This window comes from Rhinoraja longicauda, chromosome 5, assembly GCF_053455715.1.
Source record: "Rhinoraja longicauda isolate Sanriku21f chromosome 5, sRhiLon1.1, whole genome shotgun sequence".
NCBI classification, from domain to species: domain Eukaryota; kingdom Metazoa; phylum Chordata; class Chondrichthyes; order Rajiformes; family Arhynchobatidae; genus Rhinoraja; species Rhinoraja longicauda.
The window spans coordinates 82,200,322-82,227,152 of NC_135957.1; the positions used below are offsets into that span (position 1 = coordinate 82,200,322).

Here is a 26,831-nt window from a genome sequence, read left to right on the forward strand (position 1 = left end):
AGAGGGAGGGGGAGAGAGAGGGGAGAGAGAGTGAGGGGGGGAAGAGAGGGAGGGGGGGAAGAGAGGGAGGGGGGGAAGAGAGAGGGAGGGGGAGAGAGAGGGAGGGGAGAGAGAGGGAGGGGGAGAGAGAGGGAGGGGGGAAAGAGAGAGGGAGGGGGAGAGAGAGGGAGAGAGAGAGAGGGAGGGGGAGAGAGAGGGAGGGGGAGAGAGAGAGAGAGGGAGGGGAGAGAGAGGGAGGGGAGAGAGAGGGAGGGGAGAGAGAGGGAGGGGAGAGAGAGGGAGGGGAGAGAGAGGGAGGGGAGAGAGAGGGAGGGGAGAGAGAGGGAGGGGAGAGAGAGGGAGGGGAGAGAGAGGGAGGGGAGAGAGAGGGAGGGGAGAGAGAAGGAGGGGAGAGAGAAGGAGGGGAGAGAGAGAGGGAGGGGGAGAGAGAGGGAGGGGGAGAGAGAGGGGGGAGAGAGAGGGAGGGGGAGAGAGAGGGAGGGGGAGAGAGAGGGAGGGGGAGAGAGAGGGAGGGGGGGAGAGAGGGAGGGGAGAGAGGGAGGGGGAGAGAGGGAGGGGGAGAGAGGGAGGGGGAGAGAGGGAGGGGGAGAGAGGGAGGGGGAGAGAGGGAGGGGGAGAGAGGGAGGGGGAGAGAGGGAGGGGGAGAGAGGGAGGGGGAGAGAGGGAGGGAGGGGGGAGAGAGCGAGGGAGGGGGGAGAGAGCGAGGGAGGGGGGAGAGAGCGAGGGAGGGGGAGAGAGCGAGGGAGGGGGAGAGAGCGAGGGAGGGGGAGAGAGCGAGGGAGGGGGAGAGAGCGAGGGAGGGGGGAGAGGGAAAGAGAGCGGGGGGAGAGAGGGAGGAGGGAGAGATGGAGGGGGAGAGAGGGAGGGGGGGGAGAGAGAGGGAGGGGGAGAGAGAGGGAGGGGGAGAGAGAGGGAGGGGGAGAGAGAGGGAGGGGGAGAGAGAGGGAGGGGGAGAGAGAGGGAGGGGGAGAGAGAGGGAGGGGGAGAGAGAGGGAGGGGGAGAGAGGGAGGGGGAGAGAGGGAGGGGGAGAGAGGGAGGGGGAGAGAGGGAGGGGGAGAGAGGGAGGGGGAGAGAGGGAGGGGGAGAGAGGGAGGGGGAGAGAGGGAGGGGGAGAGAGGGAGGGGGAGAGAGGGAGGGGGAGAGAGGGAGGGGGAGAGAGGGAGGGGGAGAGAGGGAGGGGGAGAGAGGGAGGGGGAGAGAGGGAGGGGGAGAGAGGGAGGGGGAGAGAGGGAGGGGGAGAGAGGGAGGGGAGAGAGGGAGGGGGAGAGAGGGAGGGGGAGGGGAGAGGGGGAGGGAGAGAGGGAGGGGGAGAGAGGGAGGGGGAGAGAGGGAGGGGGAGAGAGGGAGGGGGAGAGAGGGAGGGGAGAGAGGGAGGGGGAGAGAGGGAGGGGGAGAGAGGGAGGGGGAGAGAGGGAGGGGAGAGAGGGAGGGGAGAGAGGGAGGGGGAGAGAGGGAGGGGGAGAGAGGGAGGGGGAGAGAGGGAGGGGGAGAGAGGGAGGGGGAGAGAGGGAGGGGAGAGAGGGAGGGGGAGAGAGGGAGGGGGAGAGAGGGAGGGGGAGAGGGAGGGGGAGAGAGGGAGGGGGAGAGGGGAGGGGGAGGGGGAGAGAGGGAGGGGGAGAGAGGGAGGGGGAGAGAGGGAGGGGGAGAGAGGGAGGGGGAGAGAGGGAGGGGGAGTGAGGAGGGGGAGAGAGGGGAGGGGGGAGAGAGGGAGGGGGAGAGAGGGAGGGGGAGAGAGGGAGGGGGAGAGGGGGAGGGGGAGAGAGGGAGGGAGGAGAGGGAGAGAGGGAGGGGGAGAGGGAGGGGGAGAGAGGGAGGGGGAGAGGGAGGGGGAGAGAGGGAGGGGGAGAGAGGGAGGGGGAGAGGGGAGGGGGAGAGAGGGAGGGGGAGGGGAGAGAGGGAGGGGGAGAGAGGGAGGGGGAGAGAGGGAGGGGGAGAGAGGGAGGGGAGAGAGGGAGGGGAGAGAGGGAGGGGAGAGAGGGAGGGGAGAGAGGGAGGGGGAGAGAGGGAGGGGGAGAGAGGGAGGGGGAGAGAGGGAGGGGGAGAGAGGGAGGGGGAGAGAGGGAGGGGGAGAGAGGGAGGGGGAGAGAGGGAGGGGGAGAGAGGGAGGGGGAGAGAGGGAGAGAGGGAGGGGGAGAGAGGGAGGGGGAGAGAGGGAGGGGGAGAGAGGGAGGGGGAGAGAGCGAGGGAGGGGGGGGAGAGAGCGAGGGAGGGGGGAGAGAGCGAGGGAGGGGGAGAGAGCGAGGGAGGGGGAGAGAGCGAGGGAGGGGGAGAGAGCGAGGGAGGGGGAGAGAGCGAGGGAGGGGGAGAGAGCGAGGGAGGGGGGAGGGGGAGAGAGGGAGGAGGGAGAGATGGAGGGGGAGAGAGAGGGAGGGGGAGAGAGAGGGAGGGGGAGAGAGAGGGAGGGGGAGAGAGAGGGAGGGGGAGAGAGAGGGGGGGGAGAGAGGGAGGGGGAGAGAGGGAGGGGGAGAGAGGGAGGGGGAGAGAGGGAGGGGGAGAGAGGGAGGGGGAGAGAGGGAGGGGGAGAGAGGGAGGGGGAGAGAGGGAGGGGGAGAGAGGGAGGGGGCGAGAGGGAGGGGGAGAGAGGGAGGGGGAGAGAGGGAGGGGGAGAGAGGGAGGGGGAGAGAGGGAGGGGAGAGAGGGAGGGGAGAGATGGAGGGGGAGAGAGGGAGGGGGAGGGGAGAGGGGGAGGGGAGAGAGGGAGGGGGAGAGAGGGAGGGGGAGAGAGGGAGGGGGAGAGAGGGAGGGGGAGAGAGGGAGGGGGAGAGAGGGAGGGGGAGAGAGGGAGGGGGAGAGAGGGAGGGGGAGAGAGGGGAGGGGGAGAGAGGGAGGGGGAGAGAGGGAGGGGAGAGAGGGAGGGGAGAGAGGGAGGGGAGAGAGGGAGGGGGAGAGAGGGAGGGGGAGAGAGGGAGGGGGAGAGGGGGAGAGAGGGAGGGGGAGAGAGGGAGGGGGAGAGAGGGAGGGGGAGAGAGGGAGGGGGGAGAGAGGGAGGGGGAGAGAGGGAGGGGGAGAGAGGGAGGGGGAGAGAGGGAGGGGGAGAGAGGGAGGGGGAGAGAGGGAGGGGGAGAGTGGGAGGGGGAGAGAGGGAGGGGGAGAGAGGGAGGGGGAGAGAGAGCGAGGGAGGGGGAGAGAGCAAGGGAGGGGGAGAGAGCAAGGGAGGGGGGAGAGGGAAAGAGAGCGGGGGGAGGGGGGAGAGAGGGAGGAGGGAGGGGGTGAGAGGGAGGGGGAGGGGGAGAGAGGGAGGGGGGAGAGAGGGAGGGGGGAGAGAGCGAGGGAGGGGGAGAGAGGGAGGGGGGAGACAGGGAGGGGGGAGAGAGGGAGGGGGGGAGAGGGAGGGGGGGAGAGGGAGGGGGGGAGAGAGGGAGGGGGGAGAGAGGGAGGGGGAGAGAGGGAGGGGGAGAGAGGGAGGGGGAGAGGGAGGGGGAGAGAGGAGGGGGAGAGAGGGAGGGGGAGAGAGGGAGGGGGAGAGAGGGAGGGGGAGAGAGGGAGGGGGAGAGAGGGAGGGGGAGAGAGGGAGGGGGAGAGAGGGAGGGGGGAGAGAGGGAGGGGGGAGAGAGGGAGGGGGGAGAGAGGGAGGGGGGAGAGAGGGAGGGGGGAGAGAGGGAGGGGGGAGAGAGGGAGGGGGGAGAGAGGGAGGGGGGAGAGAGGGAGGGGGAGAGAGGGAGGGGGAGAGAGGGAGGGGGAGAGAGGGAGGGGGGAGAGAGGGAGGGGGGAGAGAGGGAGGGGGGAGAGAGGGAGAGAGGGAGGGGGAGAGGGAAAGAGAGCGGGGGGAGGGGGGAGAGAGGGAGGGGGAGAGAGGGAGGGGGTGAGAGAGAGGGGGGGAGAGAGGGAGGGGGGAGAGAGGGAGGGGGGAGAGAGGGAGGGGGAGAGAGGGAGGGGGGAGAGAGGGAGGGGGGAGAGAGGGAGGGGGGAGAGAGGGAGGGGGGAGAGAGGGAGGGGGGAGAGAGGGAGGGGGGGAGAGAGGGAGGGGGGGAGAGAGGGAGGGGGGGAGAGAGGGAGGGGGGGAGAGAGGGGAGGGGGGAGAGAGGGAGGGGGAGAGAGGGAGGGGGGGAGAGAGGGAGGGGGGGAGAGAGGGAGGGGGGGAGAGAGGGAGGGGGGGAGAGAGGGAGGGGGGGAGAGAGGGAGGGGGGGAGAGAGGGAGAGAGGGAGGGGGGGGAGAGAGGAGGGGGGGAGAGAGGGAGGGGAGGGAGGGGGGAGAGAGGGAGGGAGGGAGGGGGGAGAGAGGGAGGGGGGAGAGAGGGAGGGGGGGAGAGGGAGGGGGGGAGAGGGAGGGGGAGAGGGAGGGGGAGAGGGCGAGGGCGAGGGAGAGGGAGAGGGCGAGGGAGAGAGAGAGAGAGAGAGAGAAAGGGAGAGAGAGAGAGTGTTCTTTTAATTAATGTGGTTTAGGTTTAGGCTTGTATTCACTGGAGTTTAGAAGGATGAGAGGGGATCTTATAGAGTCATAAAATTTTAAAAGGACTGGACAAGCTAGATGCAGGAAAAATGTTCCCAATGTTGAGCGAGTCCAGAACCAGGGGACACAGTCTTAGAATAAAGGGGAGGCCATTTAAAACTGAGGTGAGAAGGAATTTTTTCACCCAGAGAGTTGTGAATTTGTGGGATTCTCTGCCAGAGGGCAGTGGAGGCCAAATCACTGGATGGATTTAAGAGAGAGTTAGATAGAGATCTAGGGGCTAGTGGAATCAAGGGATATGGTGAGAAGGCAGGCATGGGTTACTGATTGTGGATGATCAGCCATGATCACAATGAATGGCGGTGCTGGCTCAAAGGGCCGAATGGCCTCCTCTTGCATCTATTTTCTATGTTTCTATTATTGTCAGGTGTACGAACATGCTGACCATTCAAATTGGATAACACTACATCAATGCAATCAAGCTAAACTCAAGTACATAGGTCGAGCAAAGGGGAAGATGCAGGGTGCTGGGTATAGTTCTCAGCATCAGTTCTGGAGACAAAGTCCAGTGTCGGCAATGGGATAGAGGTGAATCGAACAGTGCCCTAGCTTATGGAAGAACCGTCAGAAGCCTGATAACAGAGGGGGAAAAGCTAGTTTAGTTTATCATCACGTGTACCGAGGTACATTGAAGAGTTTTTTTGTTGCGTGCTATCCAGTCAGTGGAAAGACCATACATGATTATAATCAAGCTGTCCAGAATGTACAGATAAAGGATAAAGGGAATGACGTTTAGTGCAAGATAAAGTCCAGTAAACTCCGAATAAAGATAGCCCGAGGGCCTCCAATGAGTTGGATGGTAGGTCAGGGCCACTCTCCAGTTGGTGATAGAATGGTTCAGTTGCCTGATAACTTCAGATGCCCGACAAGCTCTTCCTGAGTTGCCTTTTACAAGATCGGTGGATCAGTCTTTTACCTTAGAGGTACCTGTTAATGCCCGAAAGTCAACCCATCATTTCCTTCACGACCCATGTTCCCATTGTTTCTTTCACTCTTTTCTACCTCACCTTCCCCATTTTCTTCTTAACCTGTTTACCCTCACAGCTCTCTCAATTTTATTCTCACAGGGTTCAAATCATTTTTACACCTGATCAAAAATGATTTGAACAAATGGAAACAAAAAACTGCAGATGCTGGTTAAAATCGAAGGTAGACACAAAATGCTGGAGTAACTCAGCGGGCCAGGCAGCATCTCGGGAGAGAAGGAATGGGTGACGTTTCGGGTCGAGACCCTTCTTCAGCGTCACCCATTCCTTCTCTCCCGAGATGCTGCCTGACCCGCTGAGTTGCTCCAGCATTTTGTGTCTACCTTTTAGATAGGCAGTCGGATATGCAGGGCATGGATATGGAAAATGTGCAGACAGATGAAATTTGGTCTTGGCATCATGTTCGGCACAGATATTGTAGGCTGAAGGGCCTGTTCTTGTGCTGTACTGTCCTATGTTCTGTCTAACAACCATTTTCGGGTGATCTTAACAGCCACAATACTGATTTGAATTTTTACATTACATTTATTTTAAAAATTCTATTTATTTTAAAAATTCTGCTTTCAGGAAAGTATGCAGTTGCTTTTATTTCGAACTACAGCACCTAACCAGGCTGCACCTAAAAGCTTCAGCTAGTGTGATGTAATTCAGAAGTAGGGCCATGCGCTGATACTTCACTTCAGATATTCTTTACTCTTATAAAGTCAAAAGACATAACTGTTCGCAATGAGCAAAGTAGAGCAAATCACAGTAACATTTTAGGAGAGACCATTGCTTATCAACTCCCCCTCCCATTCCCAGTCTGACCTTTCTGTCATGAGCCTCCTCCAGTGCCATAGTGAGGCCCACCGGAAATTGGAGGAACAGCACCTCATATTTCGCCTGGGCAGTTTGCAGCCCAGTGGTATGAATGTCGACTTCTCCAACTTTAGATAGTTCCTCTGTCCCTCCCTTCCCCTCCTCCTTCCCAGATCTCCCTCTATCTTCCTGTCTCCACCTATATCCTTCCTTTGTCCCTGACATCAGTCTGAAGAAGGGTCTCGACCCGAAACGTCACCCATTCCTTCTCTCCCGAGATGCTGCCTGACCTGCTGAGTTACTCCAGCATTTTGTGAATAAAAACCTTTGATTTGTACCAGCATCTGCAGTTATCTTCTTATACTATATTGCTTATCAATACCTCAGTTGCGCCCATCCATTTTGGAAAGTCCGGAAATTCAGCACATAATATATCTTCAGATTGCGGAAATCCTAGCTTGTGGTAGTACAATTTCTGGTGAAGGTTCGCAGAGGTTTCTGTGCCTGATAAGAAGAACGAGAAGAGATGAGGTTGCCGTTTTCTTAGCTTACAATGCAAGGTTTTCATGCATGCAATACAATTATTTGCCAAGGAGAGAATGTTCCTTTAGGAAGGAGATGAGGAGGAAATTCTTTAGTCAGAAGTTGGTGAATCTGTGGAGTTCATTGCCGCAGAAAGGGTGGGAAGGCCAGGTCAATAGGTATTTTTAAGGCAGAGATAGATAGATTCTTGATTATTGCAGGTGTCTCGGGTTACAGGGAGAAGGCAGGAGAATGGGGTTAAGAGGGAAAGATAGATCAGCCATGATTGAATTGTGAAGTAGACTTCATGGGCCAAGTGGCCTCATTCTATTCCTTTGAACTATGAACTTATGAACCGCACAAATTCATTTTATGTTTTTAAACATATATGGTCAGTCTGAAGAAGGGTCTCGAACGAAACGTCACCCATTCCTTCTCTCCTGAGATGCTGCCTGACCTGCTGAGTTACTCCAGCATTTTGTGAATAAATACCTTCGATATGGTAAAGATTATTAGATAAGATTAGTTTATTGTCATATGCAGGGGGCTTTTATTTTCTCCACCTTCAAATAGTTTCCACACAAAGCTGAACGTGGTCAAAATAACATCTTAACTTATCATTCTTTTATCTTTGTCACATCTGAAATTTTAATGTAAAGGAGTTGCGCATATTAAGCCGATTTGTATTGTTGAACATTGAGCCGAGTTGAAATAGATATTGAAAATGACCGCTCAACGCATTTTAACCAAATTTTTTCTATATTGCCACTGTTTCCTTTTCAATCAATTTGCTACCATTTGAAAATATGTTGTCAGATTTAATTTGTATTTGTCTAAAAAAACATATGAAGTTTTCTGGTTTTTAATATTGGTTTTAATAGATCTCATCTTACCATCAACCTTTCCCTCCTGCTTTAAGTAACAGTTATAAAACATTCCTTTAGCATCATGGGTCCAGGACATGCAGCTGAACTTTACTCTCTCCAAGGTGTCTGGGAGTTCTGAGGCACCGTCGACCTTTAAGAACTTGATCGTTACCCAATCCGACCCACTTTCACTCAGCCCGTATGCAAAGTATTCGCCATCTTCGGAGAATGAGTATCCTGCAATCAGAAGTGTGTTAAATTGAAACAAATGACTGAAACAGTCAGTAGATGTTCAGCAATTGTGCACAACAAATACTCTCAGAGTTTTGTATACTCTGGCGCTGTGAGGCAGCAACTCTGCCATTGCCACCTTGGTAAATAAAGGAACCATATAAAGACTGGAGACATTTAAAACACTGGAATTTAGAAGGATGAGAGGGGATCTTATCGAAACGTATAAGATTATTAAAGGGTCATAGAAACATAGAAAATAGGTGCAGGAGTAGGCCATTCGGCCCTTCGAGCCCGCACCGCCATTCAATAAGATCATGGCTGATCATCGGACACGTTAGAGGCAGGAAACATGTTCCCAATGTTGGGGGAGTCCAGAACAAGGGGCCACAGTTTAAGAATAAGGGGTAGGCCATTTAGAACGGAGATGAGGAAAAACTTTTTCAGTCAGAGAGTTGCGAATCTGTGGAATTCTCTGCCTCAGAAGGCAGTGGAGGCCAATTCTCTGAATGCATTCGAGAGAGAGCTGGATAGAGCTCTTAAGGATAGCGGAGTCAGGGGGTACGGGGAGAAGGCAGGAACGGGTACTGATTGAGAATGATCAGCCATGATCACATTGAATGGTGGTGCTGGCTCGAAGGGTCGAATGGCCTCCTCCTGCACCTATTGTCTATTGTCTATGGTCAGAGAAGAGCAAGCAAGTCAGTTTATCTTTGGAAAGATTTCATTTCACCTGGACAGTTCCAAATTTGCAAATACATTTTTTCCCATGAAGTGACATCGCAGGTATATAAGAGTGGTCAAAAAGGCTTTCAGCACATTGGCCTTCATCGGTCAGAGTATTCAGTATTGAAGCAGGGAGGTCAGGTTACAGTTGTATAAGACATTGGGGAGGCCACATTTAGAGTATTTTGTTCAGTTTTGGTTACCATATTATGGGAAAGATGTTGTCAAGCTGGAACGGGTAGAGAGAAGATTTATGTTGATATTGCCAGGGCTCGAGTGCCTGAGCTATAGGAAGAGGTTGAGCAGGCAAGGACTTTATTCCTAGAACCGCAGGAGGATGAGGGGGGATCTTACAGAGGTGTACAAAATCACAAGAGGAATAGATTGGGTAAATGCACCAAGTCATTTGCCCAGAGTAGGGGAACTGAGAACCAGCGGACATAGGGTTAAAATGAGGGGGGAAATGTTTAATTGGAAGCCGAGAGGCACCTTTTTTTTTTACACAAAGGTGGTGGGTGTATGGAACGAGCTGCCGGAAGAGGTGGTTGAAGCAGGTTCTACCACAACGTTTAAGAAACATTCATGAATAGACAGAGAACCAAAGCTGATTCTTGTTATACCCAACCGAATAAACTCATTTACCCACCTTTCAACAAAAATCTCAATTTTTAATTTGGTCTTCAAAAGATCTTACAAAAATAATGAACAAAATTACATTTGTGTTATTCCCAATATTTTCCTTTTGCAATAAAATCCAATTTCAAAAAACTGAGATCAATCCTACAAACATAAAATTTAAAACCAGTGAAGACAGTATAAAGATCCTTAGGATACACCATAATTAGTACAGGTGCCAGGGGCTATGGGGAGAAAGCAGGGGAATGGGGTTAGGAGGGAGAGATAGATCAGCCATGATTGAATAAGAAAATAACTGCAGATGCTGGTACAAATCGAAGGTATTTATTCACAAAATGCTGGAGTAACTCAGCAGGTCAGGCAGCATCTCAGGAGAGAAGGAATGGGCGATGTTTCGGGTCGAGACCCTTCTTCAGTCTGAAGAAGGGTCTCGACCCGAAACGTCGCCCATTCCCTCTCTCCTGAGATGCTGCCTGACCTGCTGAGTTACTCCAGCATTTTGTGAATAAAAGCTATGATTGAATGGTGGAGTAGACGTGATGGGCCAAATGGCCTAATTCTGCTCCTATCACTTATGAACATAAATTCCTCTTCCAACAAAACTTAAAAACTCGAAACTCCCTTTTTTTGTTCTTCAACTACATCTCTCAGTACACAACCTAGTCTATTAAGTTTGATTTTCATTGAGTCATACAGCAAGGAAACAGGCCCTTCGGCCCACCGTGCCCGTGCTGACCAAGATGCCCCATCTACACTAGTTCCACCTGCCCGCGTTTGGCCCATATCCCTCTCAACCTTTCCTATCCATGCAGCTGTCCAAGCGACATTTAAATGTTGTTATAGCACCTGCCTCAACTACCTGTTCTGGCAGCTCATTCCCACCAACATGTTCCTGAAGTCTAGACAGCAAAGTAGTCAGAATAGGCTGCACAGAACTCACAGTAGACATTAATTTCAAGTTGATTCGAACTCAACGGGCAGTGTACAATTACAAATTAACCCGCCACAATAAAACGGATGAAATTAGCAACCCTTTAATATTACCTCCAGTAGACAAAACTTGATAAAATTACATAAGGCAAATGACCAATCTACCATATATTTACGAGGAAATCTGGAGACAAGTATTTCTATCCTCACTGCACAAAATTCTCCAAGTAAATTACAGAATGCAAAAGACCAATTGACGATAGATAGATTTACAAGGAAATCTGGAGCCAAGTATTTTTAACGACCTAAATAAAGCAGTTTCATTTCATTGGAAACATGCAATTTTATAATTGCACCTAATATTATAAACCATTAAGATGAATACTTTCATTCTTCAGAGGATGAATTAAAGAGCTGAAGCAACTCTGCCGACAAAAATTAAACCTTTCAAATGCTGCATCAAATTAGTTCAGATTTGGCAATCACTTGACACGATGAAGAGTAGCAGAATTTAAGGTAGAGTGCAGTCAAATGCCATTGAGGTTAATTCTCAAGACAGTGTACAGCTGTTTGCTGCACTTCTGAACTCTCATCACCACATTTGGCATCTGCTTCGCACCATGTATATTAATAACTCTGAAGAAGGAATAAGTTAGAAATTCATTTGAAGACGGCTTAGTGAGGGAGGACATCAAGAACTGTACTGTAAATTACATCAGGGTGGCACGGGTGGTGCAGCGGCAGAGCTACTGCCTTACTGCGCCAGAGACCCGGGTTCCATCCCGACTACGGGCGCCGTCTGTACGGAGTTTGTACGTTCTCCCCATAACCTGCGTGGGGTTTCTCCGAGATCTTTGGTTTCCTCCCACACTCCAAAGACGTACAGGTTTGTAGGTTAATTGGCTTGGTGTAAATGTAAATTGTCCCTAGTGTGTGTAGGATAGTGTTAGTGTGTGGGGAATCACTGGTCGGTGCGGGCACGGTGGGCCGAAGGGCCTGTTTCCTCGCTGTATCCCTGAACTCAACTAAACATTAAGGCACTGTACTGTAGGTTAAGAACTGTCGGTCGGAACAAGAGGTTCCGATCCGAAACGTCACGCGTCCTTTTTCTCCAGAGGCGCTGCTTAACCCGCTGAGTTACTCCAGCATTTTGTGTCTATCTAAGTGGTTATAACAACTGTGTGAGAACCCCTAATATTTAGGTGTCAACACACAGATCTCTAAACATCAGTACAGGGTCAAAAACCACTCAAATGTCAACTTTCTATTCATTTTATTACCTCAAGGGAGTTGAAAAATTTAGAAAACACATTAAATTTGTTTTGTATTCTTACCGGTTTAGAAGGTCAAAGGGTAATCTACCTGAGGTCACTAAAATAATAAGGGCTCAACATCTATGGATATCTATGGAAAAGGAATAGGTGACCTTCAGTCTGAAGGGTCTCGACCCGAAAAGTCACCCATTCCTTCTCTCCCGAGATGCTGCCTGACCTGCTGAGTTACTCCAGCATTTTGTGTCTTCCAGGTGACCTTTTGAGTCAGAACCTTGCTTCAGACTAAGGAAAGGTCACCTATTCCTTTTCTCCAGAGATGCTGTCTGACCTGCTGAGTTATTCCGACATTTTGGGTCTGTCTTCGGTATAAACCAGCATTGGCGGTTCTTTCTTACACAGATAATAAACCCAATTGTTTGGTTTCTCATAGTTAAAAATTTGATAAATGAAAAACAAAGACATTTCAATATAAAACAGCCTGAAAACAATAGCAAAGCTTGATTTCAACAAAACATTAAATATTCACCTTGTGATTTTTTACAAAAAGATATGAAGCAAAACATTTAGCAAATTTCAGAAAGCCTTCAATGCTAACCTCTTAAAGCCACAGTTCCGTCCTCGGAGAATTTATTGGGATCAAGAAAAACTTGAGGGTCATCGTCTAGTGACTTCTGAACATACATCACACTCTGATTCTGCAAACCAGTGTTGAAGAAGTAAAAATACCTGCAAAAGAAAATTTAGGAAGATAAATTCAGCTGGAGAAAACAGTTCTGCTGAACACTTGCGCTGTTCCACCAAGGCCTGTTGGATCTCCCGGTTGCCGACCACTTTAACTCCCTTTCCCATTGCTGTACCAAAAGCCTTGTCTCCTGGGCCTCCTCCATTGCCAAAGTAATGCCACGCACAAACTGGAGACACAGCACCTCATTCTGTTTGGGTTGCAAACCAACGGTACGAACATTTGAATCCTCCAATTTTAGGTTAACCAACTATAGCCCTTTCCCCTTACCCTTCACCCTATATCCCTTCCTCTGACTTCACATTTTACACCTCTTCTGTATTTTATCTCCTTACCTCATGTCTTCATGCCATGAGTGGTGAATGTGTGGGATTCATTGCCACAGAGGGCCATGGAGGCCCTCAGTCCAAGTCAAGGGATATTTTTAGATAGATTCTTGATTAATACAGGTGGTGGGGTTATGGGGAGAAGGCAGGAGAGAGAGAGAGGGATAGATCAGCCATGATTGAATGGCGGAGTAGACGGGTCGATTGACCTAATTCTGCTATCACTTATCAACATCCTCCCATCTCTAGCCTCGGTCCACCCATCTGCCAATCAACCCACCCCCCTCACCTGTATCCACCGATCGCTTGCCAAGCCTTGTCTCGCTCCCATCTCTATTCCAGCTTTCTCCCCCCTAGTACAATCAGTCCAAAGAAGGGTCCTGACCCAGAACATCACCTATCCATGTTCTCCAGTTATGCTGCCTGACCCGCTGAGTTACTCCAGCAGGGAGGGACATTTTTTGAAAAACAGCACCAGCAATTACTTGTGTCTACATGCAATCAGTGGATTTGGGTCAGATTGGGGAATGTGTGAAAGCATACCCCGCGGCCACTAAGATTGTCACGGTAATCTTTCTGTCAGGAAGAGAAAGGGACTATCAATTGATTTGGCAGATCATACACTGTCTGACCCACCATCTGATCGCACTGGAGGCCTTGTCGCTGTGGCCATCCAAGGAAGTGGTGTTTTCAAGAGCAGCGATGGACACAACGTGCTGGAGTAACTCAGCAGGTACAGGCAACATAAGCAACAAAAGCTTTTCACTGTAACTCGGTACACGTGGCGATAAACTAAACTAAACTGAACATCTCTGGAGAAAATTATTTACAAAATGCTGGAGTAACTCAGTGGGTCAGGCAGCATCTCAGGAGAGAAGGAATGGGCGACGTTTCGGGTCAAGACCCTTCTTCAGATGGTATAAATACCTTTGATTTGCACCAGCATCTGCAGTTATTTTCTTACATCTCTGGAGAAAAAGGATGGGTGACGTTTTGGAATGGGACTCTTCTTCAGACTCTGGCCGGCTGAATTACTCCAGCAATTTGCATCTATCTCCCGTATTTGCCAGCATCTGCAGTTCCTTTCTACACTTTTATGAGCAGTGACTGGGTGTTAGGTGGTGGGTCATCAGAGACTACTTTCAAGGACTTATGATCGGTATTTCAGTGTTCGGGGATATGCAAATTTTAATGTTTTTAAAATTTTAAATTTCACACTACGAATACATTTTGAATCCCGAAATTTAGCGCACTGAGCTGAGGGGTCAGATACACCACACACCGCATAATGCCGAGGGATTGTATACAATACTAGACCAAGTGGACCCGTTGGGCCCAAACCTCTCCTGCATTGGTGCAGCACCCTCTCCCCACACCCCCTCCCTCCAGCAGCTGCAGTTCCTTCCTACACATGCATTGTTTATTGTTGTTTGGGGACATTTGACAATGGGCACACTCTCTCCTGACCCTTAGTGCTGGAGTAACTCAGTGGGTCAGGCAGCATCTCTGGAGAAAAAGGATGGGTGACGTTTCGGGTCTGAACCGAGATGCTGCCTGATGCGCTGAGTTATTCCAACGCTGTGTGTCGACCAGCATCTGCATCTGCGATATAACTTAAAAACTTAAGACTCGAAAACAGTCAAACAGGTCTGTCGGCCAACCTGTTTATGTCTACCAATATGCCACATCTGCACTAGACCTACCTGCCTGTTCAGTTTAGTTTTGTGATACAGCGCCGAAACAGGCCCCTCGGCCCGTCAAGTCTGCACCGACCAGTGATCCCTGCACATTAACACTATCCTGCACTAGGGACAATTTTTACATATATACCGAGCCAATTAACCGACAAACCTCTTCGTTTTCGGAGTGAGGGAAGAAACCAAAGTTCTTGGTTAGAACCCACGCGGTCAGGGGAGAACATATAAACTCCGTACAGACAAGCACCCATAGCCAGGATCTGACCTGGTTCTCTGGCGCTGTAAGCGCTGTAAGACAACAACTCTGCTGCTGCCACCTATCTTTTACCCAGGGCAGGGGAATCAAAAACAAGAGGACATATATTCAAAGTGAGAGGGGCAAGATTTAATACAAACCTGCAGGGCAAGGTTTACTCAGAAGGGGATGGGTATATGGAACGAGATTATAGGACGATTATTTGTTTTTTTCAAGATTAAATTATATTACCGCAACACTTTTGAACAACAGCAAAAGCATTTTGTTTCAAGAAACACCCGCCTGCCACATTGACCGTTTAAACGGACCATTTTTTGTTGGCTGGGCAGTTCATTCTACACTATGCCTCAATCACATCTCTGCTTTTCAGTACATAGAATCAAGAGTTAAACAGCGTGGAAACTGGCCCTTCAGCCCAACTTGCCCACGCCCACCAACATGCCCCATCTACACTAGTCCCCGCTGCCTGCGTTTGGCCCATCTCCATCTAAACCGTTCCTTTCCACATACGTGTCTAAATACTTGTTCAACTTTGTGATAGTCCCTGCCTCAACTACCTCCTCTGGCAGCTCGGTCCATACACCAACCACCTTTGGGTAAAAAAGTAGCTCCTTAGGTTCTGGTTAAATTTCCTCCCCCTCGCCTTAGACCAGTGTCCCCTGGTTCGTGATTCCCTCCACGCTGGGCAAAAATACATTTACCCGATCTATTCCAACAGCTCGAAATTGGCATACAGTCAGAATGATTTGTAATAGACAATAGACAATAGGTGCAGGAGTAGGCCATTCGGCCAGCACCGCCATTCAATGTGATCATGGCTGATCATTCTCAATCAGTACCCTGTTCCTGCCTTCTCCCCATACCCCCTGACTATGCTATCCTTAAGAGCTCTATCCAGCTCTCTCTTGAATACATTCAGAGAATTGGCCTCCACTGCCTTCTGAGGCAGAGAATTTCCTTCCTCAAATTTGGAGACCAAAACTGCACACAGTACTCCAGGCCAAAGGTGCCTCAACAAAGGACTGAGTAAAGGGTCTGAATACTTATGTAAATGTGACATTTCAGTTCTTTCTTTTTAATTACTTTGCAAAAATTTCTAAACACCTGTTTTCGCTTTTTTATTCACGATTTAAAAAATGAATTTAATCCATTTTAAAATAAGGCTGTAACGTAGCAAAATGTGGAAAAAGTGAAGGGGTCTGAATACTTTCTGAATGCACTATATGTTCCCTTTTGGTATTTGTGCAGAATGTATTTAGATAATAGGATCGAAAGAGAAATGCCCACTTGCTGTAATGGCAACAATTTGTTCAGTAATTGCACCTTTGTGACTGCAAGCAACCAAACAAGAGGAGACAGTCTCCAGAACAATGAGTTACTGCAAATTAAATAAAAGATTCTACATGACAATAGTTGTAAAATGTTCCAAAAATAAAAAAAAACAGGCACACCTAACTGCAAAAAACATTTTCATGCCATGGGCTGCAAATTGATTTTATCACATTGCAAACAAAACTATAATATACTATTGTTCAATTAGATACCAAGAGAAGCAAATTCTGACAAAAGCACAATCGATAGGAGTGCATTTTAATGTGCGCAAAGTGTGCAATATTACACTTTGAGGTCAAATGTATGGGGAAAATATAGTTAATGACAAGACCCTTAATAGCATTGATGTGCAGAGGGATCCTGGGGTTCAAGTCCATAGGTCCCTGAAAATGACCAATTTACAAACCTGTATGCCTTTGGAGTGTGGGAGGAAACCGAAGATAGAAACATAGAAAATAGGTGCAGGAGTAGGCCATTCACCTTTTTCAGCCAGCATTGTCATTCAATATAATCATGATTGATCATCCAAAATCAGTACCGTACTCCTGCTTTCTCCCCACATCCCTTGATTCCGCTAGCCGTAAGAGATATATCTAACTCTCTCTTGAATACATCCAGTGAATTGGCCTCCACTGCCTTCTGTTGCAGAGCATTCCAGATTCACAACTCTCAGGCTGAAAATGTTTTTCCTCATCCCAACATCGAGAGCATCCTAACACATGGCATCCCTGTGTGGTATCTCAGCTGCATGGAGGCAGAGAGGAAAGCTCTTCAGCGGGTAGTCCATAGAGCTCAGAGGACCATCGGAACACAGCTACCAGCCTTGGAGGGCATCTACAACACACAATGCCTCAGAAAAGCCACCAGCACCCACAAAGACTCTTCATACCCCTGCAACAGTCTGTTCGAACTTCTACCATCGGGCAGACGATACAAGGCCTTCTACGCCCGCACCTCCAGACTCAGGGTATAAGAAAATAACTGCAGATGCTGGTACAAATCGATTTATTCACAAAATGCTGGAGTAACTCAGCAGGTCAGGCAGCATCTTCTACGCCCGCACCTCCAGACTCAGGAACAGCTTCACCCCCAGGGCCATAGCTGCTATGAACCGGTCCTGCTGAGCCGGATGGTCACATCGCACAGTGAACCGGCACAGACCTACTTGCACTTTATTCTGTTTTAAAACTGTTCTAATTTGTTTCATTGGGTTGTTTAAATTAATACTGACTAGCTAATTAATTTATTGCATCGTATGGAAGGCGCATTTCCAATCTTGTTGTACCCATGTACAATGACAATAAAGATATATTGTATTGTATTGCATTGTATAGTATCTCAGTCCTAAATGGCCAACCCCATATTCTTAAACTGTGACCCCCTGGTTCTGGACTCCCCCAACATGGGGAACATTTTTTCCTGCATCTAGTTTGTCCAATCCCTTAAGAATTTTATGTTTCTACAAGATCCCCTCTCATCCTTCTAAATTCCAGTTAATATAAGCCCAGTCGATCCATTCTTTCATCATATGTCAGTCCCGCCATCCTGGGAATTAACTTGGTGAACCTACGCTGCACTCCCTCAATAGGAAGAGTGTACTTCCTCAAATTAGGAGACCAAAACTGCACACAATATTCCAGGTGCAGTCTCACCAGGGCCCTGTACAATAGACAATAGGTGCAGGAGGAGGCCATTCGGCCCTTCGAGCCAGCACCGCATTCAATGTGATCATTCTCAATCTGTACCCCGTTCCTGCCTTCTCCCCATACCCCCTGACTCCGCTATCCTTAAGAGCTCTATCTAGCTCTCTCTTGAATGCATTCAGAGAATTGGCCTCCACTGCCTTCTGAGGCAGAGAATTCCACAACTGCAGTAGGTCCTCCTTGCTCCTAAACTCAAATCCCCTCGCTATGAAAATCTACGAGAAAACACACGCGAGTCACTGGGAGAACATACAAACTCCGTACAGACAAGCACCTGTAGTCAAGATAGAATACGGGTCTCTGGCACTGTAAGGCAGTACCTCTATGCCACCGTGCCGCCCTAAGCAGTTGTTTCTTTTAGTTTTGCTTTAACGAGGAAACAGGCTCTTCAGCCCACCGAGTCCCCGCCAACCAGCGAACCCCGCATATAAACACTATCCTACACACAACTAGGAACGATTTATAACTTTACTGAAGCCAATTAACCTCAAAACCTGTACGTCTTTGGAGTGTGGGAGGCAACCTGATTACCTGGAGAAAACGCACGCAGGTCACGGGGAGAACGTACAAAGTCCGTACAGGCAAGCACCTGTAGTCAGGATTGAACCCGGGTCTCTGGCGCTGCAATGCAGGAACTCTACCGCTGCATCGCCATGCCGCCTATGGGGGATTTGCTACAGGTACAGGTTGGACAGATTTGGATTGTTTTCTCTGGAACGCTGGAGGTTGAATGAAGACCCGGTAGAAGCACATGAAGTTACGAGAGGCGTAGATAAGGTAGACAATCAAAACCCTTTTCCTAGAGTGGAAATGTCAAGCACTAAAGGGCATAGCTTTAAGATACGAGTGGCAAAGTTTATAGAAGATATTTGGGGCAAGTTCTTTTTTTTACTATGAGGGTGGTGGGTATGTGCTGTGGTGGTGGAGGCAGATTCAATAGTGGCGTTTACGAGTATTTTAGATAGGCACATGGATTGAATGGAACCCAATACTTTATATGCAGGGAACAGAGAGATATGGATCACGTGCAGACAGAGGAAAGTAGCTTCTTTTGGCTTCATGCTCAGCATATTCTGTTCTATGCTGTCATGCTGACCTGTCACCGAAAATGAAAACATTTAGATCAGATGGTATTGATAGAAAGAGAAACTACGGTATAATGTTCCTTTGTCAGAAAAGGAAATGCAAGAGATGTATAATATTATAAGAGATCATATTGATTCTTTACTATTTGTCAGGTGTTATGGGGAGAAGGCAGGGGAATGGGTTTGAAAGGGAAAGATAGTTCAGCCGTGATTGAATGGTGGAGTAGACTTGACGGGCCGTGTAAGGGGTTAACACTAGGAATGCAGCTATGTGGGTTTTATTGCAGGAGTGTAAAAGCTCCAGCTCATTATAATTGCTGGGGCATCTTGTTGTCAGTATGGAAGCTGCTTTGTGGCTATCAGCAACTGGCTTTAAGGCTTTGATGTGTTAAGGGGAACATTTGGCCATATGGACTGCTCTTTGTTCCCAAGAAAGAAGAGGTCACCATGGACACGGAGGTCCCGAAGGAGACATGAAGATTTATAGGGCATTGCAAACTTGCCGTATAAGGCAGCAATAGAAATGTACTGGCACATGTATTACGGGTATAAAATGTGTGTAATTGATAGCTTTCGGAAAGAGAGGCTACACTAGCTTCCTGAGTGTTTTTGAACGCTACGGTATCTAGGCTCACTCCCACCTGGGTGAGTAGAATAAAGAGGTTAAACAAATTCAGTTGTCTGACTATTTTGTTAATAGGTCACAAGCTACAACATTTGGCGTAGTCGGCAGGATCTCTTTGGCACCGTCAACCACAAACGACTAAGCGGCAGCGGTGACTGAAACACGTCCGAAGGGGACAGAGTGCACTTCTCGACCGTTGTTCGAGACCCCGGACGTTGACGTCTTTCAGACACTGAAGTCCCTCGTTTGGGGTTGATTTTGTGTCCAACTGAGATTCACAGACGAACTGATAAGGATAAGGATTAGGAAGGTAAGGGGCGGTCACTCTTGTTGACATTGTTTTGGTCTGAGTAAATTGATCGTTTGGTAAAATTTATTGGTAACGTGATTACGGATAATTGGACGTCAGACATGTGAGACGGACTTTGGATAAGAGTGATGGCGGTGCCCCGGTACAACACATGTGTTTTTGGGATATTGAGGTTAGAGTCTTTATCGCACGAGTCTGTGGTCTGGGTAAATTTAAGAGTAATTTCATAACATGATATAGTGATTGGTTATCAGGCCAGGAATGGGACAGGCTATGGATATAAGGCGGTGGAACAATTAATGTGGGAGCGAGAAGCGGTGAAGAAATGGAAAAAGAGGATTAAAGAATGGAAAGAGGGGGCGCAGAAGTGCCATCAGGAGTTGAGGGAGCGAAGTTGGAGGGAAAATGCAAGTAGTAGAGGGATATCAGTGTGTGATAGGTTGGGAATACCAAAAACATGGGATATTTTGCAAGCGGAATGTAAGGTGTATGATCTAAGACTTGATCGTGCTACCCGAGCTCGAAGAGAATTTAAAACCGGTGCCAAAGGGATATACCCCGCCTAACACGATTACCCGTAAAAACAAAAGTCAGAGTCCGAACCACTAGAATCCATAGCGGTTTTATTAGGTAATCGGGAGTCCGAGGGTGACGAGGAACCCTGGATGTGTCCGATCCCCACAGCCCCACAGGTAGAGCCACCGGCTGCGGTGGTGCCAGTCCCTGTCTTACCCTCCCCGCCAGGATACGGGACTACCCCCCGATTATGAGGCAGCAACAGGGAACATGGATAGGTACCAGACAACTGTTGGTGAGAGGGTTAAGTTACGCCACGAACAAGAATCCGCACGATCGGCGCTAGAGATTGTGGATACTGCCCACCCTATTCGAATAGTCCCCAACCCACGGGCTGGACAGGATAACCAACCCGACGGAATTCCTGTTTAAACCCCGTGGAAATCGTCCGACCTGGTCATCATTGCCCAGCAGGCCGAATTATTTGCCCTCACTTGGGCCTGCCATCTTTGTGCTGGACAACGTGCTCATATTTACACCGACTCAGGATATGCCTTTGGGGTTGCACATGATTTTGGTAACCTGTGGCAGCACAGGGGCTTTTTGACTGCAGCAGGCACTCCTATTAAAAATGCCCTGTTTGTCCGAAATCTACTGGCGGCTTTGACTCTCCCGAAAACTTTGGCTGACATTAAATGTAATTCGCATACATCTGCCAAGGATCCCATTTCTTTCGGGAATGCATTGGCTGACACATTGGCACGCACAGAGGCCCTGACCCCTACCATTTTAGTTTCTTCAGGTGAACAACAGCAGTTTTCTGCAACTACCGCTATGCCCAGTGTTTCGGAACTCTGCCAGCTTCAGGGGGACGCCCCCGAGGCTGAGAGACACCAGTGGAGCCAGGATGGGTGTTCCCCTCGCGAATGTGACTCGCTTTGGGTGACTGCCTCTGGCAAAGTTTGTGTCCCTAACGCCCTTTTACCTGTTTTGTTGCATTATGTGCACTCTCTTACCCATGCTGGTAAGAGGGGAATGTTGGATGTAATAAATGCTACATGGCATCACCTCAAAATAAATTGGGATTTGCAAATTGATTTTATTGAATTGCCACGTGTACATAGTTTTAAGTATTGCTCAGTTATTGTTGATGTGTTTAGCCGATGGATTGAAGCCGAAGGTCTCGATAGGACTTTGACATCCAGTCTGAAATCTCAAACTATATAATGCTTAACAATGTAAAATAATGTTCCTTTTGCTATTGTTACTCCCGCTATTAGGGGAAGAGCACTCAAGATCTATATGGGATTGTGGTCAATCTGTATTTACTCCATGACATTTATGTAAAGACGACCAGATGATATGCAGAGGAGGCAATGGCACAATACACTGGAACTCTTTCAGAAGCATACAACCAAGGGAAGCGTACCAAGGGTCCTTATGTCCGAGAACGTTAGTTTCAGGCCTCTCAACTAGGAGTGTTCAAAGTTTGCTCAAGAATAATAATTTTTAAGACGAGAAGACAGAGCAAACAAAAATCATATCAGAGAATCAGAGATTGGTTATAGCACAAAAGGCCATTCGATCTATCATGCAAGGCTAGTACCAGAGCAACAGAAGGGCAGCCAGCACACCACGACAGCCTTTATCAGAACAACACGAGTGTTTGACAGCACTGGGCTTGTATTCACTGGAGTTTAGAAGGATAAGGGGGGGGATCTCATTGAAACTTACTGGATAGTGAAAGGCTTGGATGGAGTGGAGGTAGAGAGGATGTTTCCACTTGTGGGAGAGTCTAGGAGTAGAGGTCATAGCCTCAGAATTAAAGGACGTTCCTTTAGGAAGGAGATTAGGAGGAATTTATTTAGTCAGAGGGTGGTGAATCTGTAGAATTCATTGCCACAGAAGGCTGTGGAGGCCATCAATGGATATTTTTAAGGCGGAGATAGATTCTTCACTAGTATGGGCGTCAAGGGTTATGGGGAGAAGGCAGGAGAATGGGGTTTGAAGGGAGAGATAGATGAGCCATGATTCAATGGCGGAGTAGACTTGATGGACTGAATGGCCTAATTCTGCTGCTTTCACATGATCCCTCCAATCCACTCACCAGTGCTTTCTTTGTTGCCTTGCAAATTCTTCTCTATATACATGTATACATGGGGAAATGATGCCACAATAGAATCTATCTCATGTTTATAAGTTATATAGGAGCAGAATTAGGCCATCCTGCTCATTTAATCATGGTTGATCTATCGTGTGGGAGAGAAAACGGCAGCTGCTGGTTTAAATCAAAAGTAGATACAAAATGCTGGAGTAACTCAGCGGGACAGGCAGCATCTCTGGAGAGAAGGAGTGGGCGACGTTTCGGGTTGGGACCCTTCTTCAGACTCTATCTTTCCCTCTCAACCCCATTCTCCTGCCTTCTCTCCATAACCCCCGACACGGACCTTTCACCGTCCGGCGCGGTACTTCAATGTTGGGAGCCCCGACCGCCCCGATGTGGCTACTTCAACAGCCTGACCGCGGGAGAAGACGGCAGGGAAGAGAAAAAGACATTCTGGCCTTCCATCACAGTGAGGAGGGACTGGAGGAGACTCACTGTGATGGATGTTTCTTTTGTTTGGTGTTAGTTTGTGATTGTATGTGTCATTGCATTTTTATTGATTATTCTTATTGGTCTTATTGTTGAACTGCGGGTAATGTTTCATTTCACTACACATTTATGTGTATGTGACAAATAAACGACTATTGACTATTGACCCACACTAATCTCCCTCGTATCTGCAAACAATACATTCAAGATTCCAATGAAACACCGTGTTATGGAGATGCTCCTTCAGTCACTCGTAATTCTCCTCCCATTTGACTTTATACTTGTGAACTTGAATCTTCAACCGAGGGGAACATCCTCCAATTACCCACCCTGTCCAGACCTCTCAACCAAGTTATAGTCCAATAAATCTCACCTCTGCCTTCTCTTCTCTGACGACGACAATCCCAGCTTCTCTAATCTATCCTTCCAAGTATAATCTTTTGCCTTATGATCTTTTCTTGTAAACCTTTTCTGGACCTTCTCAAATACCTTTGCAGACTTCCAAACATGTTGTGACCAGAATTAAACACAATACTCAAGCTGAAAACTATAAAAACTCTGTAGAAACTAAATGATGGAATAACTCAGCGGGACAGGCGGCATCTCTGGAGCGAAGGAATGGGTGACGTTTCGAGTTGAGACCCTTCCGATTCTGTGTCTTGACAATTTATGTCTATTTTGTGTCTATCTTTGGTGTAAACTAGCATCTGCAGTTCATTCCTACACATTTTAAAAGCTCAGCACGACTTCTCTGTTTTAAAGGGAACGAGTACTTTTTGTAACATTATTGGCGCCTTGGTGGCGACTCTTTAGTAAATTTTGTATGCAAAAACAAACAATATCACTGTACCTAGAGAGGTACAAGTGACAAGTATCATCATCATCATCATCAGGAATTAATAAAGAACAGGTGGTGGGACTAGGGTACCTGGGACATGTTGGCCGGTGTGGGCAAATTGGGCCGAAGGACCTGTTTCCATGGCCTGACGATGACACTAATAGAATAAACTATACCAAGTGGACCCGTTGGGCCCAAACCTCTCCTGCATTGGTGTAGCACCCTCTCCTTCCCCTCCCCCCTCCAGCCTCCCTCCCCCACCCCCTCCCCTCTCCCCCACCCCCCCCTTATCCTCCCTCCCCCCTCCCTCCCTAGGAGATAGATTTAAACTTTAAAATGTGAATAACTTAAAAAATGTAACTCCGATTTCAATTAAACGTCTTCCATTAGCATCAAAGGGACTACAGTGAATAAGGTGGGCCTAAAATTGTCGCGCTATCCTGTACTGTTTTGGCTGTAGTTCAGGAACAAACAAATGAGTTTTAGTATATCGAAGATGGCCTCAATACCATGAACTCTCAAACTTCTTCCAGACAAAAAACAGCCTGCTACACAGGTTTGCTGAAGCCTTACTTTTACGCCATGTGCTTCAATTTTGCCAATAAGCCTGTTATGCAGCCCACTATAAAAACCTTTGTCAAGTCCAAGTGCATCAAGCTCTTGATCAGCAGGGCAAGTGGGCTAATGGAGTTTAATGTGCAGATAAATGCATAGTATCCTTAAGTTCATAAGTTCTACGAGCAGGATTAAGCCATTCGGCCCATCAAGTCTACTCCGCAATTCAAACATGGATGATCTATCTTTCCCTCCCAACCCCAATCCCCTGCCTTCTCCCCATAAAACCCGACACCCGTACTAATCAAGAATTTGTCAATCTCTGCCTTAAAAATATCCACTGACTTGGCCACCACAGCCGTCTGTGACAATGAATCCCACAGATTCACCACCCTTTAACTACAGAAATTCCACCCGATCTCCTTCTTAAAAGGAACATCCTTTTATTCTGAAGCTGTGACCTCTGGTTCTACACTCTCGCACTAGTGGAAAGAACCTCTACACATCCACTCTATCCAAGCCTTTCACTATTCCGTAAGTTTCAATGAGGCCCCCCCCTCTCAACCTTCAAAATTCCAGCGAGTAGAGGCCCAGCGAAGACAAACGCCGTCATATGTTAACACACTCATTCCTGGGATCATTCTCGTAAACCTCCTCTGGGCCAATTTGATTGGAGACACAAGAGACTGATCGTGGAATCTGGGGCAATAGAAAACAGACTGCTGGAGGAATTCAGCGGGCTAAGCTTCAGAGGAGGCAAAAAGATAGTGAACATTTTGGGGAGACCCTGCATCAAGACTAATGCAAAATCTTCACCCGAAATTGAGGGAGGCACAATGGCGCAGAGTTGCTGCCTCACAGAGCCAGAGACCCGGATTCGATCCTGACTACGGGTAGGAAGGAACTGCAGATGCTGGTTGAAACCGAAGATACACACAAAGTGCTGGAGTAACTCAGCGGGACACGCAGCATCTCTGGAGAGAAGGAATGGGTGACTTTTCGGGTCGAGACCCTTCTTCAGACTTCCTGACTATGGGTGCTGTCTGTACAGATTTGTGTGTTCTCCCCGAGACTGCATGGATTTTCTCTGGGTGCTCCGGTTCCCAGCCACACTCGAGAGGTTAATTGTAGGTTAATTGACTTTGGTGAAATTGCCCCATAATGTGTGGGATAGTATTAAGTGTACAGTGATGACTGGACAGCACGGAATTAGTGGGCCAAAGGGCCTGTTTCCCCCTCTGTAACCCGAAAGTTTAAAGTCAACTATCCCTCTGTCTGGACTGATGCTGTTGATCTGCTGAGTCTCCAACCATTGATCTCCAACCATTTGTTTTTAAAGAGTAATTCTTAAATGAATTTAAAAGAGAGTTAGATAGAGCTCTGGGGGCTAGTGGAATCAAGGGATAGGGGAGAAGGCAGGCACAGGTTACTGATTGTGGATGATCAGCCGTGATCACAATGAATGGCAGTGCTAGCTCGAAGGGCCAAATGGCCTCCTCCTGCACCTATTTTCTATGTTTCGATGTCTTGTTTTATTTGTTGCAGAAAGTGAACTGGCCTGATACTTGGCCATACTTTGTTCCATTTTTTCCTATTGCCGAGAAATAGAAGTTGCTTTGAAAATATGAATTAGCAATATCACCTCAACTTGCTCTGCAACGTAATTATAAAATCCAGCACAGAAAACACAAGCACTTTAGCATTTTCCAACTGTACCTTGTTCCTTTACGAAAATGGCAGCTGTACTTTGGATAATCATAGAGTTCTGTCATTCTTGCTTTAAACTTCTCTCTAACTGGGCACTTCTCCAAAAATGGCTTTGTCAGTTTATTCTGAGCTTCCACATAACACTAGAACAAAAAGATCAAGAGAAAGTGAAATAAGATGTGTTAGTCAAAGGAGTGAGCAAAGTACAACTTGCATTATTGACCACATTTCAATTTAATTCTCTACAAACAATCATAGCTATTGAACAATCAAATGGCCTAATTAATGTACGTTAAACATTTTAAATAGAATTATAAATTATGCTGTAGTCAATTCAACATTCAAAAGAACGTCATGTTATTGCAATAATGATAACAATGCATGCTCAATATTCAGCATAAAATATTTAACATTTCAGCAAAACAAATCCTTATTAGAGTTGTATTTAGTCCATGACTAGTAAACATGACAAATGCACAGGCTCCACACAAACATGATCTATATTTCATAGTCATAGATAGAGACATTGAGTGATACAGTGCGGAAACAGGCCCTTCAGCCCAACTTGCCCACACCGGCCAACATGTCCCACATGCCTGCACCTGGTCTATATCCCTCCAAATCTGTCCTATCCATGTGCCTGTCTAACTTGTTTCTTAAATGTTGTGATAGTCCCTGCCTCAACTACCTCCTCTGGCAGCTTGTTCCATACACCCAGGAGGGATGGAGAGGAGTGCACTTAGAGAAATCAATATGGTTTTCTCTAACTTCAAGTTACCTCTGCACTCCCTCTCTCTCCATCGCTCCCCCACCCAAGTTGCACCAGCTTCCCGTTCTCCCCTAGCAAACAGCCAACAATAGCCTGTTTCCTTTATCATCGTTACTTTTTTGCATATCTTTCATTCATTTGCTCTATATCTTTCTACATCACTGCCTTTATCTCCCGTTTCGCTTTCCCCTGAAGAATCTGAAGAAAGGTCTCGACCCGAAACGTCACTCATTCCTTCTTGGCTCACCCCCAAAATATCGCGTCTCTGATCTTAACTGCGATTTTTTTTTAAAGTACAAAAAGTGCCAGCAGAGGAAATTAGCATATGAATTCTTAAGAGGGTGGTCTGAAGAAAGG

General features: G+C 48.3%; 1 protein-coding gene across 1 annotated transcript in view; it reads right to left on the bottom strand.

The window, feature by feature from the left end:
- LOC144593777 (prolyl endopeptidase-like) overlaps positions 1–26,831 on the bottom strand; it is a 93,911-nt gene that overhangs the window by 57,554 nt on the left and 9,526 nt on the right. Inside the window, exons 3-6 of the mRNA XM_078399853.1 lie at positions 25,715–25,848; positions 12,016–12,146; positions 7,651–7,860; positions 6,618–6,739 (exon numbers count right to left, since the gene is read on the bottom strand). Coding sequence (XP_078255979.1) covers positions 6,618–6,739; positions 7,651–7,860; positions 12,016–12,146; positions 25,715–25,848 — 597 coding nt within the window. The remainder of the gene's footprint in view (positions 1–6,617; positions 6,740–7,650; positions 7,861–12,015; positions 12,147–25,714; positions 25,849–26,831) is intronic.